The 18,789-nt window shown below is 60.2% G+C and overlaps 3 protein-coding genes across 4 annotated transcripts in view; all 3 read right to left on the bottom strand.

Annotated features, from left to right (window-relative positions):
- Positions 1–4,200: 4,200 nt before the first annotated feature.
- Positions 4,201–10,425, bottom strand: TMEM82 (transmembrane protein 82). The gene is made up of 6 exons (XM_062013257.1): positions 10,332–10,425; positions 10,166–10,238; positions 9,754–9,928; positions 8,389–8,797; positions 4,366–4,553; positions 4,201–4,254 (listed from the first exon to the last, which is right to left on the bottom strand). Exons 1-6 carry the CDS (start codon positions 10,408–10,410, stop codon positions 4,201–4,203), a joined length of 978 nt encoding a protein of 325 aa, XP_061869241.1. The 5' UTR covers positions 10,411–10,425.
- Positions 10,426–10,821: 396 nt separating this feature from the next.
- On the bottom strand, positions 10,822–13,132 carry SLC25A34 (solute carrier family 25 member 34). Its single transcript, XM_062013256.1, has 5 exons — positions 12,656–13,132; positions 11,856–11,921; positions 11,355–11,507; positions 11,136–11,270; positions 10,822–11,034 (listed from the first exon to the last, which is right to left on the bottom strand). Exons 1-5 carry the CDS (start codon positions 13,130–13,132, stop codon positions 10,822–10,824), a joined length of 1,044 nt encoding a protein of 347 aa, XP_061869240.1.
- A 1,507-nt stretch (positions 13,133–14,639) lies between these two features.
- The window catches only part of PLEKHM2 (pleckstrin homology and RUN domain containing M2), a 29,277-nt gene continuing 25,127 nt past the window's right edge, over positions 14,640–18,789 (bottom strand). For both annotated transcript variants that reach the window (XM_062013131.1, XM_062013132.1), the window contains 8 exons: positions 18,583–18,671; positions 17,570–17,702; positions 17,295–17,485; positions 16,985–17,050; positions 16,486–16,645; positions 15,570–15,749; positions 15,366–15,482; positions 14,640–15,066 (listed from right to left, as the gene is read on the bottom strand). In XM_062013131.1, coding sequence (XP_061869115.1) covers positions 14,929–15,066; positions 15,366–15,482; positions 15,570–15,749; positions 16,486–16,645; positions 16,985–17,050; positions 17,295–17,485; positions 17,570–17,702; positions 18,583–18,671 — 1,074 coding nt within the window. In that variant the 3' untranslated portion in view covers positions 14,640–14,928. The remainder of the gene's footprint in view (positions 15,067–15,365; positions 15,483–15,569; positions 15,750–16,485; positions 16,646–16,984; positions 17,051–17,294; positions 17,486–17,569; positions 17,703–18,582; positions 18,672–18,789) is intronic.

Here is an 18,789-nt window from a genome sequence, read left to right as displayed (position 1 = left end):
AAGCTTGCTCTTTGTCATCAGAAATAGCTTTTAGCAGGTTGAAATGCTGGCAGAGATCCTCAGACCAAGCAGAGCTTCTGGCCTCTGTGGATGCTTTTGGAAGAAGAAGTGTGCTCAGCCCTGAGAGCCCACCAAAGTCATCTGCTTCATTCACCTGGATCTTTGCCCCTTCCTCATCTTTCAGCTACCCAAAGGCAGAACTCCCACTACAAGCAAGACCAGCACAGATCCCACACACCTCCACCTCATCATTTGCAGGTCAGCCCTTTCCAATCTGAACTCATTATCATTTCAAGCCTCCCAAAAGCTCTCTACCACCATCCTCTTGCCTTGCCCATGTTTATTGTTGAACAAGGTCTTTCCACAACATCCTTCTCCAGCACCATTAGTTATCATCTTGTTCCTACTAAAGACAACCAGTTGCCCTGCAAAACTAAGAGAGTGGGAACTACCTCAAGACCTTCAGCCTGTCCTACACCCCACAGGGCTCAGGAGCCATCTCAGGGGGCTTGTACAAACCCTGATGAAAAGCAGACAGGAACAGACACAGCAATGCAGCATCAAACCCTGCAGCAGAGGTACATGAGAGACCTGGAGCAAGCAAAGGTCTGACAGACATCTCTGGGAAGGAGCAGCAGCTGAAGCACAGGCACATTCATCCTCTCTAGAGACAGCCAGTGGTTTTCTTAGTGAAGAAGCTGGCCTGCAAAGCAAAAAGGTAATCTATGAGCATGCCAAACCCCAGCAGGGCTGCAATCCCTCACTGCAGAGGGGAGCCTGGGGGAGCCCAGCCTTCACCCCTGCCCACCTCACTGAGCACCAATGCACATCCCAGCTCATGCCAACAGCAAAGCAGGAACGAGCCTTAAAAACCAAAGCCTGGCAAGTGAGAGCCCGAGGCAAACTCCCCCAGCAAGCTGCACAGAAAACACCCAAAGCACGGCAGAACCACAACAGCAGCCCGGAGGTGGCTCCTTGGCAACGCACCAGGGTAATGGCCACGGCTCTGTGTTGCTGCTCGAGTGTTCAGCGTTGCTCAACAGCCACAGGAATCCTTCAGAAACCCGGAACAAGTCCAAAGCAACAGAGAGGGGCCAGCAAACAAAGGCAAAGGCGAGATGGGGACGTTTCTGTCCTTCGTCTGCCACCGTGTGGGGAAGGTGAGAGAGGAACCAGCCACTAAATCAGTGCAACACGGTTCACACCCATCTCAAAAAGTCTGTCAGAGGTGCTCCCTGAAACCTGCAGCCTGGCCAGAACTGAACAGGAAAGCCAAAACTGAGTTGAATCAGCCAAAGCCTGGCCAAAACTCATCAGGAAAGCTAAAACTGAGCTGAACCAGCCAAAGCCTGGCCAAAATTGAACAGGAAAGCTAAAACTGAGCTGAACCAGCCAAAACTGAGCTGAGCCAGCCAAAACTGAGCTGAGCCAGCCAAAACTGAGCTGAGCCAGCCAAAGCCTGGCCAAAACTGAACTGAACCAGCCAAAACTGAGCTGAACCAGCCAAAGCCTGGCCAGAACTGAACAGGAAAGCCAAAACTGAGCTGAACCAGCCAAAGCCTGGCCAAAACTGAATAGGAAAGGCAAAACTGAGCTGAACCAGCCAAAACTGAGCTGAACCAGCCAAAACTGAGCTGAACCAGCCAAAGCCTGGCCAAAACTGAGCTGATCCAGCCAAAGTCTGGCCAAAAATGAACAGGAAAGCCAAAACTGAGCTGAACCAGCCAAAACTGAGCTGAACCAGCCAAAGCCTGGCCAAAACTGAGCTGATCCAGCCAAAGTCTGGCCAAAACTGAACAGAGCCTCAAAGCTGCAACATCTCCCCACACTCCTCTATCTGCTACCTAAAGCTGCACAACAAAGAAGCTGCTGGAGCTGTGCTGTCAGCCCCAGTTTTACCTCAGGCCCAGGACAATGCACACCACAGGAGGAGGTAAGAATCATGGAAGAAAGAAGCATAGCAAAGGCTGAGATGACTGAAGAAAATCAAAGCCTAAAGCTGGGCAAATAGATTTGCCTTTAGCAGAAGTGATTCCAGGGGCTGAGAGGAAAGTAAATCACACAGTCACAGGATCTTAAGGGTTGGAAGGGACCTGGAGAGCTCATCCAGTGCAACCCCCCTGCCAGGGCAGCAGCCCCTGGGTAAGTCAGGCAGGAACTCGTCCAGCTGGGCTGGAATGTGTCCAGAGGAGACTCCACAGTGAAATGACGCGGTTTGAACAGAGTAAGTGCACAGGACACGTTTGGAACCAGCACCACAAACAGCCCTGTCCTTCACAGCTGTTGGACAGAGCCTGGGCTTGGTCTACACCAGAGCCAAGGGCAAGTTCCCTGACTCGGGTGGGAACGCGGCTCAGCAGCCGGGACCGGAGGAGTCCCCGTCATGGACACACCGTGGGGCTGTGACACAAACAGCACCAAACGGCCTCTGGCCAGGAGCAACCTCAGACCCATCCTGGAGCTGCCTCAGACCCATCCTGGAGCTGCCTCAGACCCATCCCGGAGCCATCCCAGACCCATCCCAGACCCATCCCAGAGCCACCTCAGACCCATCCCAGACCCATCCCAGACCCATCCCAGACCCATCCCGGAGCCATCCCAGACCCATCCCGGGGCCATCCCAGAGCCATCCCAGACCCATCCCGGGGCCATCCCAGACCCATCCCAGACCCATCCCAGGGCCATCCCAGACCCATCCCGGAGCCACCTCAGTCCCATCCCAGAGCCATCCCAGAGCCATCCCAGACCCATCCCAGTCCCATCCCAGACCCATCCCAGACCCATCCCAGTCCCATCCCGGGGCCATCCCGGGGCCATCCCGGACCCATCCCGGACCCATCCCAGAGCCATCCAGGGGCCATCCCAGACCCATCCCGGACCCATCCCGGAGCCATCCCAGACCCATCCCGGACCCATCCCGGACCCATCCCGGACCCATCCCGGACCCATCCCAGAGCCATCCAGGGGCCATCCAGGGGCCATCCAGGGGCCATCCCGGCGCCCCCTGGCGGCCACAGCCGGGCTCCGCCGCCCCGGTCCCGGCGCCGTCAGGGCCCGGGGGGGTGACACGACCCCAGCTCCAGCGAGGCACAAACGGCCCTTAACGGCAGCCAGAGCTTGGGGCTGCTGCAGTGCCAGCCCTGCCCTCACCCTGCCCAGCCCAGCACTGACCCACAGCCTCAGCACCTCAGCCCCACGGCTTTGGGATCCCTCCAGGGCTGGGCACTGCCCCAGCTCCCTGGGCAGCCTGGCACAGGGGCTCACACCCCTCTCAGGGAAACAGTTCTGCCTCAGCTCCAGCCTCAACCTCCCCTGGGGCAGCTGCAGCCCATTTCCCCTTGTCCTGTCATTCATGGCTGGGGAGCAGAGCCCGACCCCCAGCTCCCTGCAGCGTCCTGTCAGGGAGTGTCAGAGAGTGCTGCTGGCTGCCCTCAGCCTCCTCTTCTCCAGGCTCAGCACCCCCATTCCCTCAGCCCCTCCCCAGCCCCTTGTGCTCCAGCCCCTTCCCCAGTTCATTGCTGCTGGCTGCAGCTTGCAAAGCAACATGTGCATTCCTCTACACCAGCTCCAGGATGGCCCCACACTACCCCAGCCCCTCTCCTGCTGCTCTCCCAGGGCTGGGGGTTGCAGCTGCCAGTGCCCCCCTCCCCAAATCACAGCCTCCTGCACAGGGCCTGTTGCCCCATGGCCTGGCAAGAGGCAGGTTGCAGCCCACTGAGGTGTGAGAGGCATCTCTCAGCTGCAGTGGCACATCCTCCATGCCTCGCTTTTTCTCCCTGGAGAGGAATCAAACCTCCCTCCTCCCCCAAAAAGCTGCACCATGTCCATCCCTGAGCCCCCTTGTGGCACAAGACGACCCCAGCTTGCTCTGCCCATGGATTCTTGCTGCAAAAACCCTTTATTTCCCAAGATTGATGAGCTCACAGCCCTGCCCTGATGCAGCCACCAAGGACATCCAGCAGCATCCCACATCCCTGGAGGGACCCAGGGAGCAACTCCCCACCCTCATGGGGTCCCCCCAAAACACAAGGGACTGCACAAGCATCACCCTCAACCCCCTTCAACCCTGTGGCTCGACCCTTCTTGCCTTCATCCCCAGGGGGGACGAGTGACAGGGAGGATTTCAGGGCAGCCCACATTTCGGGGAGCCTGGTGAAGCCACCCAGAGTTTGTGCAAGCCTGGTCCCACATCCCAGCTTGTCAGGAAGCCTCCTCTGATCCTGATGCCAAGTGTCCCTCCACTTGAGTGAAATCCTGTGGGAGATGCAGAAAGAAGAGAAGCAGACAAGCCCCTCACCGTGGCCTCGGGGCTTATCCCCCATCACCACAGCAGCCACGGCTGGGGGGGGGCGAGTCCTGCCTCACCTGCCTCCAGCACACCTCCAGCAGGACACTGGTACAGAGCAGACACCACAGCTCCCCCAGCAGCGAGATGAGGACGTGCAGGACGTCAGCCCAGCGGCCCACGGTGAGGAGGAGGATGAAGAGGCCGCCCATCCGCACCAGCACGGTGTGGCACGCCGCTCGCCCGCCCGCGCTCTGCCGCCGCTCCTCTGGCACCACACGGCGTGGGGAGAGGCCCCAGGCTGAGGGGCTGGCACCAGGGTGCCCCCTGCACCCCTAATCCAGCTCCAGGACGCCCCATCTGCTCCCAGGGTGTGCCACATATACCCTGGTACAGCCCCAGCATGCCCCACAGCCCCCAGCATGACCTGTGTGCTCCCAGCCGGCCCCAGCATGCCCCACACTGACCCACAGATCCCCTGCACAGCCCCAGGATGCTCCCTGTGCTCCCAATACAGCCCCAGCATGCCCCATAGATCCCCTGCACAACCCCAGGATGCCCCACACTGACCCACAGATCCCCTGCACAGCCCCAGGATGCCCCACACTGACCCACAGATCCCCTGCACAACCCCAGGATGCCCCACACTGACCCACAGATCCCCTGCACAGCCCCAGGATGCCCCACACTGACCCACAGATCCCCTGCACAACCCCAGGATGCCCCACACTGACCCACAGATCCCCTGCACAACCCCAGGATGCCCCACACTGACCCATAGATCCCCTGCACAGCCCCAGGATGCCCCACACTGCCCCATATATCCCCTACACAACCACAGGATGCCCCACACTGCCCCACAGATCCCCTGCACAACCCCAGGATGCTCCACACTGCCCCACAGATCCCCTGCACAACCCCAGGATGCTCCACACTGCCCCACAGATCCCCTGCACAACCCCAGGATGCTCCACACTGCCCCACAGATCCCCTGCACAACCCCAGGATGCCCCACACTGCCCCATAGATCCCCTGCACAGCCCCAGGATGCTCCACACTGCCCCATGGATCCCCTGCACAACCCCAGGATGCCCCACACTGACCCATAGATCCCCTGCACAGCCCCAGGATCCCCCACACTGACCCATATATCCCCTGCACAGCCCCAGGATGCCCCACACTGACCCATAGATCCCCTGCACAGCCCCAGGATGCTCCACACTGACCCACAGATCCCCTGCACAGCCCCAGGATGCCCCACACTGCCCCATATATCCCCTGCACAACCCCAGGATGCCCCACACTGCCCCACAGATCCCCTGCACAACCCCAGGATGCCCCACACTGCCCCACAGATCCCCTGCACAGCCCCAGGATGCCCCACACTGCCCCATATATCCCCTGCACAACCCCAGGATGCCCCACACTGACCCACAGATCCCCTGCACAACCCCAGGATGCCCCACACTGCCCCATAGATCCCCTGCACAACCCCAGGATGCCCCACACTGCCCCATATATCCCCTGCACAACCCCAGGATGCCCCACACTGACCCACAGATCCCCTGCACAACCCCAGGATGCCCCACACTGACCCACAGATCCCCTGCACAACCCCAGGATGCCCCACACTGACCCATGGATCCCCTGCACAACCCCAGGATGCCCCACACTGCCCCATAGATCCCCTGCACAACCCCAGGATGCCCCACACTGCCCCATAGATCCCCTGCACAACCCCAGGATGCCCCACACTGCCCCATAGATCCCCTGCACAACCCCAGGATGCCCCACACTGCCCCATATATCCCCTGCACAACCCCAGGATGCCCCACACTGCCCCACAGATCCCCTGCACAACCCCAGGATGCCCCACACTGCCCCATAGATCCCCTGCACAACCCCAGGATGCCCCACACTGACCCACAGATCCCCTGCACAACCCCAGGATGCCCCACACTGCCCCATAGATCCCCTGCACAACCCCAGGATGCTCCACACTGACCCATAGATCCCCTGCACAACCCCAGGATGCCCCACACTGCCCCATAGATCCCCTGCACAGCCCCAGGATGCCCCACACTGACCCATGGATCCCCTGCACAACCCCAGGATGTCCCCTGTGCTCCCAATACAGCTTCAGGATGGCCCACACTGCCCCATATACCACCCCCCATAACCCCAGGATGTCCCCTATACTCCCAACACAGTCCCAGGTGCCCCATGCTGTCCCATACATCCCCAGAAGGTACCATATAACCCCTACTCAAGCCTCAGGATGTCTGCTATATTCCCAGCCAGCCCCAGGATGCCCCACACTGCCCCATATACCATATATCACCCACATCACCCCAGGATATCCCCTATACACCCATAACAGCCTCAGGATGAGCCACACTGCCCCATATAACCCCAGGACATACCATATACCCCCTACACAACCTCAGACGAGCCACACTGCCCCATATACCCCCAGGATATACCACATATCCCCTACACAACCCCAGGATGCCCTCTGTAATCCCAACACAGCTTCAGGATGAGCCATACCGCCCCATATACCCCCAGAATGTACCATAGATCCCCTACACAACCCCAGGATATCCCCTATACACCCACCCAGCCCCAGGATGACCCACACTGCCCCATATAACCCTAGAGTGCCTCATAGAGAATGACAGGGGCTGGAGAAGACCTCTAGATACCAGTGCAACCTCCTGCCAAAGCAGGTTTCCCATAGTCAAGTCCCACAGGAACACATCCAGATGGATTTGGAACATGTTTCTGTTCAACATATATATGTGTGTATATATATCTCCCCCTAAAGACCCCACAGGATGTGCCATGTGCCCCCTGCACACCCCCAGGATGCCCCATGGGCACTCTGTACATCCCCAGGATGCCCTGAGGGTCTCTTGTACACTCCCAGGATGCCCCATATTGGGACAAATCCTCCTAAAAAAAGATCCCACCCCACTAACTGGGGTTTGGTCCCACTCTCCTTGTGCCCAGTTCTGGGCACCTCAGTTGCAGAAGGACAGGGAGCTGCTGGAGAGAGCTCAGTGCAGGGCCACAGAGATGCTGGAGTGGAGCATCTGCCTTGTGCTGAAAGGCTGAGGGAGCTGGGGCTCTGCAGCTTGGAGAAGAGACTGAGGGGTGAGCTCATTCATGTTAAAATCCATCAAGGGTGGGTGTGAGGAGGCTGGAGCCAGGCTGTGCTCAGTGAATCCCTTCACATCTCTTCCCCTGCTTGCTGTGAATCTCCTGTTTCTGGCTGTGCAAAGGAAGGTTTAATGGGTTCTGGGGCTGACTGATGCTCGCTGGTCACACCTAATGCTCTCAGTCAGGGTTCCTTGCTCTCTAAGGAGGCTTCACCCTGTGGCTTCCAGCATCCAACCTCAGTCTCACCTTCTGCATTTGAAGCCTGTTGCAGAGGGAAAGGCAATTCTTCCTTTTCTGACATGGCTTTTAACACATCCCTGTGACTCGTGGCCTGAGAGGGGCAGCAGACCTGGAGGGACAGCACAGGTTGTGCTGTGTTGCTCTGACTTTCTGACTCTGCAGGAGGCTCAGCCCTGTTTCCTCCTGCTTTCCTTCCCCCAACCCTTCCATCTGAAGGACAGGCACTCCAGATGGATGGAGTGGCATCTGGTGGGCACTTCTGTGCCTCAGGCTCTGCTCTGTGGTGGCCAAAGACAGGACAAGGGGCAGTTCCATCATGTTCCAAATGCATCAAGGGTGGGTGTGAGGAGGCTGGAGCCAGGCTGTGCTCAGGGATGGCCAATGACAGGACAAGGGGCAACGGGCACAAGCTGGAACAGAAGAGGTTCCAAAGCAACACAAGGCAGAATTTGTTCCCTGTTGAGGTGAGGGAGCCCTGGCAGGGGCTGCCCAGATGGGCTGTGGAGGCTCCTTCTCTGGAGACATCCCAACCCAGCTGGATGAGTCCCTGTGTGCCCTGCTCTAGGTGGTGCTGCTCTGGCAGGGGGTTGCACTGGATGAGCTTTGCAGGTCCCTTCCAACCCTTGAGATGCTGTGATGTGTGACTCTGTGTCCCTCTGTGTCCCTCTGTGTCCCTCTGTGTCCCTCAGGGTGCCTCTCACCTTGCATGTAGACGACCAGCAGCGTGTAGCAGATGGTGAGCGGTGTCCAGAAGCGAACGGCCTCCGCCGTGGACAGAAAGTCTCGGTTGATGAGGGTGATGGCAGCCAGGTCAGCCACAGCAAAGGCCACGGCCAGAGCGTGTCGGAGCAGGCGTGGGATGAGGTGGGCAGAGGTGAGGAGGAGGATGCAGACGCCGCAGTACCGCGCCCGGCTGTGCAGCTCGTACAAGGTGCACACGTGGTGAGCCAAGCGCCGGCTGTAGGTAGCCAACAGCCCCGCCAGCCCCACGGCCAGCAGCAGGTTGTAGGTCCTGTGGGGAGCTTCTTCCAGCAAGAAGCTGAGGCTGCAGGACACCCCACAGCCCAGAGAGTACTGGCACAGCAGGTAGAGCTGACTGCTGTGGGTGCCCTGCGAGAGGGGACGGCGCCGTTAGCGGCTGCAGAGGCTGCAGAGCAGCGAGGGGATGATAGAAACATGACAGTTGGAAAAGCCTCTGAAGCTGCTGCAGTCCCAGCCCTGCCCTCACCCTGCCCAGCCCAGCACTGACCCACAGCCCTCAGCACCTCAGCCCCACGCCTCTGGGATCCCTCCAGGGCTGGGCACTGCCCCAGCTCCCTGGGCAGCCTGGCACAGGGGCTCACACCCCTCTCAGGGAAACAGTTCTGCCTCAGCTCCAGCCTCAACCTCCCCTGGGGCAACTGCAGCCCATTTGCCCTTGTCCTGTCATTCATGGCTGGGGAGCAGAGCCCGACCCCCAGCTCCCTGCAGCCTCCTGTCAGGGAGTGTCAGAGAGTGCTGCTGGCTGCCCTCAGCCTCCTCTTCTCCAGCCTCAACACCCCCATTCCCTCAGCCCCTCCCCAGCCCCTTGTGCTCCAGCCCCTTCCCCAGCTCTGTGCCCGGCTCTGGCCACGCTGCAGCCCCTCAGTGTCCCTGTGGCAGTGAGTGAGGGGCCCAGCACTGACACAGCCCTGGAGCTGCAGCCTGCCCAGGGCCCAGCACACGGGGACAAGTCATTGCACCATGCCTCAGGATCAGGTGTTGGCTCTGCTTGTGCTGCCCTGAACTCAAAGCAATGTGCTGTACTCTGGGGAAGGGTTTCTGGCACACAGGAGGCTTTGCCTCTCTCACCCTCAGTTCATCTCAGTGCTCCAGCCCCTTCCCCAGCTCATTGCTGCTGGCTGCACAGCTGCAGAGCCATGCAGGGCTTCCTCTGTGCTGCAGCCTCCCTGTAACCCCACAGACGCTGCAAGCAGGCTGCAGCTGCCAAAGGCAAAGCAACATCCTCCACACCAGCCACCCTCAACCTCCTCACACAGGCTACAAATCCCCCCATCCCGTGCCTCAGTTTCCCCTCCTGCTCTCACCTTGCTGAAGGAGAGGGCAGTGGAGACGGCTCTGAGGGAGAACTCCAGCACCACCAGCGCAGCCACACGTGAGCCCACCAGCGCCAGCAGCGCCGCCAGCACCGCAGCCTGCAGCGGCTCCAGCACCCGCCACTGCGCGCCCAGCGCCCGCCGCTGCGCCTGCATCGAGGGGCTGCTGCAGACAGGGGGTGCTCAGCCAGGCAGGATGGACCCTTCCCCCTCTGCCACCCCCCCCAGCACGGGGTGACAGTCTGAGAGTCCCCCCTTGCAGCCTCTACACAGGTCACAGCCAGCACTTGTGGGTGCTGAGACCCCCCCCCCCATCATCAACCTCCCCCCCCAATAGTTAGATCCCAAAAGTGAGCCCCCAAACCAAAACCCACTGGGAAGGGGCAGAGGGGCTGGTGCTTACTTCAGGCACTGGATGTAGAGATAAACCTTCATGAGGCTGCAGAGCACAGAGACGGCGCAGGCGCCCACCAGCCCTGTGGGGAAAAGGCAGCAGTGGGTGGTCACTGGTGTGTGTCCCCCCCGGGTTGTCCCCAAGCCCTCCCCACACCACCCCTGAGGGCTCTCACCTTGCAGGAGGGCATCCAGCAGTGCCCAGCCCCATGCCAGCCCGGGCAATGCCGGCAACCAGGACCCCAGAGAGAACATTTGCAGTGGAGAGGAGCCACAGCCCAGCCAGGCCTCAGCTCCAAGGTCCGTGGGGCGGAGGCTGGGAGCGGCCCCCCCTGGGCTAGTAAATCATTACCAGGGCAAGTGATGGCAGCTGGAGCTCAGCTCCTCTGGCCAGGGCTCCAGCTGCAGCTCGGCTCCTCTGGCCAGGGCTCCAGCTGCCCCATGGAGGAGAAAATTAGGGTGGGCAAGGGATAGATGCAGTGATGGGCTGCATACGGCAGAGCTCAGGGATCACCAGCACCTTTAACCCCCCTGCCTCAGCATCACCCTGATCCTCCCCAGCCCAATGCAAAACAGCATTTCAGGTCCCACCACATCCCCCTCCCCACCTCCTTTACACCACCCCAAGGACCCCGAAACAACGGCAGCAACAGAGAAGCCCCTTTATTAAGAGCGGTGCAGGGCCAGGAGCCCGTCCCCGGAGCCAGGGGGCTGCTGGGGCCGCACCAGCTTCCTGAGCTCATCCCAAAAGAAGAGGCTGAGGACGGTGTGAGGCCCGAGGCGGAGGTAGACGGCACCGATGCCCTTGTACAAAGCCAGCAGCCCCTCTCTGCTGGAGATCTGCAGGATGCAATCCACTAAACCCCGGTAGAGCTTGCCCTGGAGAGAGAGGAGCCGGCTGCGCACCCCTGCCCGATGCCATCCCGGGAGGGACCCCTCCCCTCCCCTTCTGTCCTTCCCCCCCTTCCAAACGGCCTTACCGTGCCATCAGCTTCCACAGGCTGGTTGTAGAGACGGGTGCTGACCACATCCAAGGGCGTCATGGTCAGTGCCACGGCCACGCCGCTCACCATGCCCCCCGCCAGCACCGCAGCCCAGCTGCCCTCCCCAAACCACTGCGGGAAGCGCCGGCTGTCACCTCTTTCCCCCTCACTATAAAGGGGGAGGGGGTGCCATAGGTGTTCCCCCCTCCTCCTCACCTGGTGCTGGCAGACCCAGTCCTTGGCAGAGGAGAAGGTGGCGAGCTGGGCGGCTGAGCCCACTGCCACGCGGGGCACGGCGCCCGTCACCCCCCGCCACAGCCCCGCCACGCCGTGCTGCTGGTAGATGCTCCTGAAAGCCCCACAGATGCTCTGGGAAAGAAAGAAATGCAGGGGAAACGGGACTGGTGTAAGCAAATTCCCCCCATGGGGGGGAAACCCTCCCCTGGCACGAAGCTGCCGTGGCTCCAGGTGGGTGCTGTGTCCCACGGGGTGTCTGGATCCATCGTCACGGCTCCGTGTCCCCGTCACCACGTCCCCATCGTTCCCCCTCCTTGTCCTTGTGCTGTTATTTATAGCATCTACCCAGGGCTGAGCTGCCAAACAGCAGCTTTAAATACCCAGTGGCCAAAATAGCATTGTCCCTGTCCCAGTGTGTGTGTGGCTGAGGTGCTGCTGGATCCTGGCCCCCTCCCTTCCCATCACCCTCTCCCCACTCACCTTGTGGTTGTGCTGGTGGCCCACAGCCACGGCCCCCAGAGTCTGGGCTTGGAGGTGAGTCTTAACCTGGGATGGGGACACAATGCTGGGTGACAATTCCCCCCTGATTCCCTCAGCTTTTGGAGGAGGGGGATAGAGCAGACGTGAGGTTGCTCAGACGTGTTGCCAAGCAGCACCTTCAGCACTCTGAACCCCATTTCCTCCCCATCACCAGCACCTCAGGGCAAAGGGCTCCTCTGTCCATGCAGCCCTCCACCTTTTGAGCTCTGCACCCCCAAAACCAGGGGGAAGACCTCAAAAATGAAGGGGAAGGGGGACACACTCCAGTTTCCTGAGGAGGGGTTTCTCTGCTGAGGTTTCCAGCAGAGGGGGTTTGGGGGGAAGGGGAGGTTGGGGGGGTGAACTTAGAACAGGGTTTTAGAGGTGCAAAGGGTGAACTTAGAACAGGGTTTTAGGGGTGCAAAGGGTGAACTTAGAACAGGGTTTTAGGGGTGTAAAGGGTGAACTTAGAACAGGGTTTTAGGGGTGCAAAGGGTGAACTTAGAACAGGGTTTTAGGGGTGTAAAGGGTGAACTTAGAACAGGGTTTTAGGGGTGTAAAGGGTGAACTTAGAACAGGGTTTTAGGGGTGCAAAGGGTGAACTTAGAACAGGGTTTTAGGGGTGCAAAGGGTGGTGCTGGGTGCTGGGGGGGATGCACTGAGATGCTGCAAGCTCCGGGTTGCAGAAAGCTTTTAGCATGGGGTGAGTCTCCCTAAATCACACACACACACACACACACACACACATCCCCGTCACTCACCAGGTACGCGGGACTGCCCACGAAAGCTCCCACGGCCCCAGCCACGGCTCCGGCAGCCACGGTCCCGCCGGGATACCCGGTCCAGCCGGCGTCCTCAGCGCAGGAGTAGCAAGAGAAGCGGACCCCGTTCATCAGCCCCTGGTAGAGGAGCCCGGCGGCCAGCCCCTTCTGCAGCCCCCGCAGCCCGTCGGCGCGGCGCACGGCGGCCAGGGCGCGCAGCACGCCGCGGTACGGCCGCGGGTGGGCGCCGGGGGGCTGCAGCTCCCCCTGCAGCTGCAGCCGCGTCTTCACCACCTCCAGCGGGTTGGTGAGGACACAAGCCAGGCAGCCCGCCGCGGCCCCCAGCGCCAAATCCACCAGCGGAGGGACGCCCCCGCTCGGGGAAGCCTCGGAGACGCGGGGGGGGTTTGGGGAAGGGGGAGGGAAGTCGGGGAGGGGTGCGGGGAGGGGTGCGGGGACCCCGGCTCCCGCCGCCATGCAGCGACCTGCCCGCGGGGACGGCCCCGGCTCCCGCTCCGCCTCCTGCAGAAAGGCAAAGCAAGCACCGCCTCCCGCAAAACACACACCCCCCCCGCACAGCCGCCCCCAAATCTGGGGGATATGGGGCAAAGGTCAAGGAAGGGGGTTGTTCCCCAAACCCCATGTGATGCGGTGCCTCGGTGTAAATGGGGGAAAAAAGACCTTCCCCCCATCCCCCCCCCAAAAAACAAACCCAAACCGGGGTTAAATGGGACTGAAAGGTAAGGAAGGATGGGTCTGGGGTCCCACGCAGCCCCCTGCACACACCCTGAGACGTGAGGACTGGTTAACTCCTGTGCTTGCAGCTCAGGGGGGGGTGTCACCCCTTTCTCCCCTTGCCAGCCCCTCTCAGGGTCCCCAAAATGCTTTGAAATGGGAGCTTCACAGGCCAACAATCACTGTCCACTATCACTGTCCACCCTCCACCCCCACTTAGATCCCTACTTTTAGGGCTGCATAGTGAGCCCTTGGGATCTGGGGTTACAGCTGGCCAAGCCCCCAAACTCCCCACCCCAAAGCTCTTTCTCCCCCCACACCCCCCCTTTGACCCCAAAAGCTGAGGGAGGGTCACTGGGGAAGGCAGGTGGCTGTTTATTCCTTGTCTAGACTGGGAGTAGCTCGGGTAACTCAGGGTTGAAGCCCTGACCCTGCCTCTCTCCTCCCTTCTCTCCTCACCCTATCTTTGTCCAGCCTCCCTATCTCCACCTCCTTGCCCCAAAGCAAAGCTCCAACATCATGGGGCAGGAGGAGGGGAGAAGATGAATGAGCAACCCCCAGGCCTGGAACCTGGGCTAAATCTGAGTTACCAATGAAGGTTTATTTGGGGAGGGGGAAAGGAAGCAGATGTATACACATATACACTCAGTCCCACACGTTTTCCTCCCCAAAAAAGGCCCCTTGAACATATATTACAGGAGAAGGGCTGGGGATTGTTATTATTGAAGAGCTGGGGTTGTGCCCCACAGGGCTGCAGAGGGCAACGAGTCCTCCCTGGCCTCAGACACGGTGAGGGGAGAAGATGGGGATGTGTTTGGTGGCAGCCACGTGATGACATCCCTTGGGACACCTGGAGAACGTGGGGCTCCATCTCTCCTCTCCTCAGCAACACAGGGAGGAGCATCCAAACTGCCACCAGCCTTCTGTCACCTTCTGCCACCACGCTGGGCGATGGAAGCCCAAATCTGTGGCCCTGCTCCTTCTGCCTTCAGCCTCAAAAGGCCCAGAGGTGCTTTGGGTGATGTCCAGAGGCTCCAGGTGAGATCTCCCAAGCAGGAGGAGGTGAAGCAGTGCAGTACCAGGTGATTGTATTAGCAAAGAGCAAACATGCACAGGAGCCCTTCAGCCTTCCTGCCTCACCCCTCTGCCCCCCACCCCTGCTCTGAAGGGAACAGCTCCTCAGTCCTGCTTTCCCCCGCTACGGGGGGATGCTCAGCCCCAGCCCACCCCCCTCCCACCCTCTCCCTCACCACTGGGATATTATTTCATGAAAGGCAAATTATTCTGCCCCATGGCAGCTCGATGAGGAGGAGGAACAGGGAAAGCAGCTGAGCTGGGTCTGGCCTCCAGCGTGGCAAAGCGTTGGGCTGCTCCCCCAAAGGCGCTGCGTGGTCTCTGCCGTGGTGGGGATGGGCTGTGCCTTCCTGCTGGGGACTGAGCCATGGCAGGAGGCTTTGGGGAGAAAGCAGCCAGATCCAGGGCTTGTTCTCCAAAACCATGGGCTCCTGTGAGCTGTCCTTTCCCCCTCCCAGCCAGGGTTAACACCAGGGGTCCCGCTCTGCCCGGCCGCGGCAGAGGCTGTCGCTGCGCTGCCACGCGCTGTCCATCAGGCTCTGGGCATCTGCGCATTTCTTCTTGATGGCAGCATCCAGAATGGTCTTGTGCAGGAGATCAACCTGAAACACACCCAGGGTACTCAGCAGGGGAATGAACAACAGCTGCTGCTTCTGGCCTGGCTCGTGGAAGGGCTTCAAAAGCAGAGGGGAAAGTCGCTTTGTGTCAGAAACACGGGGCGATGGGGCTACCCCGGCCCAAATGTGGTTGTAAGGACATGGAGGAGCTGCAGGGCTCTCCTGCCCTTTGTGGGTTCACCCTGCAGGGAAAAATCCACCCCTGCCTGCCTTGGTGGGCCCTGTTTGCCCTTCCTCCCTCACCTTCCACACATCATCCAGCCACACAGCCCTTCCACACTCACCTGGTAGATGTTCCTCCACGCGGCGTTCAGTGCCGAGAGGAACCTCTCCAGTTCTGTAGTGCAACTAAAATAGAGGAGCCAGGGGGGCAGGAACTGTTTGCTGTCCTGAGCAAACTCCTAAAACACCAAGAGAGAGGTTGAGTGTTCCCACTGTGCTCCTTGCCCAGCCCCAGAGGTCAGCCAGTCCCAAAGCACCAGGCTCACCAGGATGCAGTACTCCTTCCCAGCCTCTGTGGAGATGGCAGTGATGTCTGTCAGCTCCACAGTGCCCAGAGAGCGAAAGAAGCTTGTCTGGCAATCCTCATGGCAGGTGAAGGCCTTGTCATCCGTTAGCACGAGGCAACAGGGGACACAAGGCGTAGGGGCAACACCCTGGGGGATCACCTGCAAGGGTTGGGGAAAGGGGGGGTTCAAATGTGGCATCAAGGAGCTCTGTCTGCATGAGGTGCCCCATGGGGAAACTCTCCTGGCTTGGAAGTAAATTGCCTGCTCCATCCCTGCCACACATCACTGCTTCCACACCTCGAGGGCTGTGTCAGTGCTGGGCCCCTCACTCACTGCCACAGGGACACTGAGGGGCTGCAGCGTGGCCAGAGCCGGGCACAGAGCTGGGGAAGGGGCTGGAGCACAAGGGGCTGGGGAGGGGCTGAGGGAATGGGGGTGCTGAGCCTGGAGAAGAGGAGGCTGAGGGCAGCCAGCAGCACTCTCTGACACTCCCTGCCAGGAGGCTGCAGGGAGCTGGGGGTCGGGCTCTGCTCCCCAGCCATGAATGACAGGACAAGGGCAAATGGGCTGCAGCTGCCCCAGGGGAGGTTGAGGCTGGAGCTGAGGCAGAACTGTTTCCCTGAGAGGGGTGTCAGCCCCTGTGCCAGGCTGCCCAGGGAGCTGGGGCAGTGCCCAGCCCTGGAGGGATCCCAAAGGCGTGGAGCTGAGGTGCTGAGGCTGTGGGTCAGTGCTGGGCTGGGCAGGGTGAGGGCAGGGCTGGCACTGCAGCAGCTTCAGGGGCTTTAACAACCGAAACGACTCTGTGCTTCCATGGCAGCTGTGCCCCAAGGGGCTGCGGGTGAAGGAGGCTCAGGGGGTTGATGTACCCAGGCCTGGAGGCCTGTCCCTGGCTCACCCCTTTGGAGACAGCCTGGCAGAAGTACTGCATCCAGTCTGCCATGTCCTCCTCGTTGTCAGCGCTCAGCTCCAGCGAGGGCCGGTCCGTCAGGATCACCTGGAAGGAGTGGGGCCGGTCGGTGGTGTTGGAGCGCCGGCATCCCCCACACTGCTCACCGCTGGGAGAGAGGGGGGAGGATGGACATCAGCTGCATGGAGTGGCCTGGAAACAGCCTCCACCTGCCCTCCCTGTGCTGTGTGTCACCCCTTCCCACCCACAAACGCTCTGTTCCCATCTGGGACATGCCCTGTCTCTGTCTCTGCACGGAGCTGAGTGCAGAGGGTTGCTCAGTGTGGAGGAAACCAGCCCAAGCACCTGAGCCAAGGCAAATGGGCAGCTGTCACCAGCCAGGAGCAAACAGAGAGTCCTGGATCATGAGCTGCCCAGAAACACCTCCCTCAGCATCTCAGGTTGGTTCTGATGCCCAGATGCCTCTGCTTCACCCTACAGCACTTACCCCATGTTGATGGAGAGCAGAGGGGTGACGTCGGTGCGGTCTGGGTACTGGTACAAGATGCCATTGCTGCCATTGGGGAAGAGGAGAGAGATGGTAACAGAGTCAGCCCAGCACCAGCAACTGCTCAAACACCCTCTGCCTTTGGTGCCACAGCCCCTCCTGCCCTGCCCTCCACCCACACAGCCCTGGGAAGCCACCTCCCAGGTGACAAGATGGGTCCTCTCCATGTCCCAAGCAGCAAACCGGTCCCAGCACCTCCTCTGACAAGTCCAGGCTGACCCTTGTCCCCAGCCACAGCCCCAGCACCCACCTGAGCACCACAAAGCAGGTCTTCCACTGCTCCTTGCCCAGGTAGGAGGTCCCTGCCTTGTAGTGCAGGATTCCATCCTTGGTGACAGCGTTTTCTGCCGAGGAGCAGCTGGTGCTGGCGGGTCCCAGCGCCTCCTCCATGGGATCCTCCCAGTGCACCAGGCCATAGAAATGCACAACCACATCACAGGCCTGTCAGAGTCAGGCAGGGAGGAGTCAATGGGGTGGAGTGTCCTGTCAGCCTGAGAGATCCAAACTCACCAGATCCAAACTCACCTCACATTTGGACTCCTGAGCCACGAACTTTGCTAGTGCCAGTTTCTCCATGGTGGCATCAGTGAGGATACTGGGGTAGGGGGGCTCCCGGCACCCCTTGATCATGGCTGACTTCAAGGACACCAGGAAGAACCTTGGCAGGGAGACAAGACATCTGTGATGAAGCCAGGGCAAACAGCCCCTCACCTCCTTCACGCTCTCTGATGCCAAAGGGGGTTTCTTTCAGTGTGGGTTTCTGGTCTTTCACACCAAAAGGGCTCAAAATCAACCCAAAGATCAAAGGTGAAGGGAGGTTGCAAAGGCTGAGCTCCAGGAAGGTGAGGGGTGACCTCATGAATGTTTACAAACCCATAAAGGGTGGCTGTCAGGAGGATGCAGCCAGGCTGTGCTCAGTGATGGCCAATGAAGAGGGTCCAAAGCAACACAAGGAAGAATTTGTTCCCTGTTGAGGTGAGGGAGCCCTGGCAGGGGCTGCCCAGATGGGCTGTGGAGGCTCCTCTGGAGACATTCCAACCCAGCTGGATGAGTCCCTGTGTGCCCTGCTCTAGGTGGTGCTGCTCTGGCAGGGGAGTTGCACTGGATGAGCTTTCCAGGTCCCTTCCAGCCCTTGAGACTCTGTGACACCCATCCCCACACAGATCCTATCCAGGCCCTAACAGGGGTCACCTCCCTGAGGTGCCAATACACAGAGAGGCCCAAGGACATGCCTTGAAACTCAAGCCCTTGCCCCTACTCATCCCAAGTGACAGGAAGGATGTGGAGTTGCTGAAAGCCCTGAGGCTGTCACCCTGAGCTGTCTTGAAGCTTATCCATGCTCAAGGCCTTTCCAGCTGCCTGCAGGGTTCAGCCCGTGCCATCAGCTCCCAAACCCTCACTGGTGGCAGGATTTTGATGTGAAGGGTTGTCACCATGGTCTTGTGTCCTCCCCAGGTGACACCAGGAGGCCAAGGTGCCATGCAGAGGTCCTGCACCCCGGGAGGAAAGCCCCAGCTCACCAGCTGGTCGCTGCTTACTCGGTGAGAGCCACGTCTGCGGTGTCGAGCAGGAACTGCTTCCTCCGATTGGTGCACACCAGGGTCACCGTCTGCTGATCCAGCCCGACCTGTGCCACAGAGGACTGGGTCAGGGAGCTGGGCAGGGGGCAAGAGGTAACAAAGCAGGGCTGAACCTGGCCTCTGGTCCCAGGGGAGAAGGTCAGTGCTTGCTCTGCTGCCCATGTG

This window comes from Colius striatus, chromosome 21, assembly GCF_028858725.1.
Source record: "Colius striatus isolate bColStr4 chromosome 21, bColStr4.1.hap1, whole genome shotgun sequence".
Lineage (NCBI taxonomy): Eukaryota > Metazoa > Chordata > Aves > Coliiformes > Coliidae > Colius > Colius striatus.
Note: the sequence above shows the minus strand (reverse complement) of the source record. Positions and strands in the feature narration are given on the sequence as shown.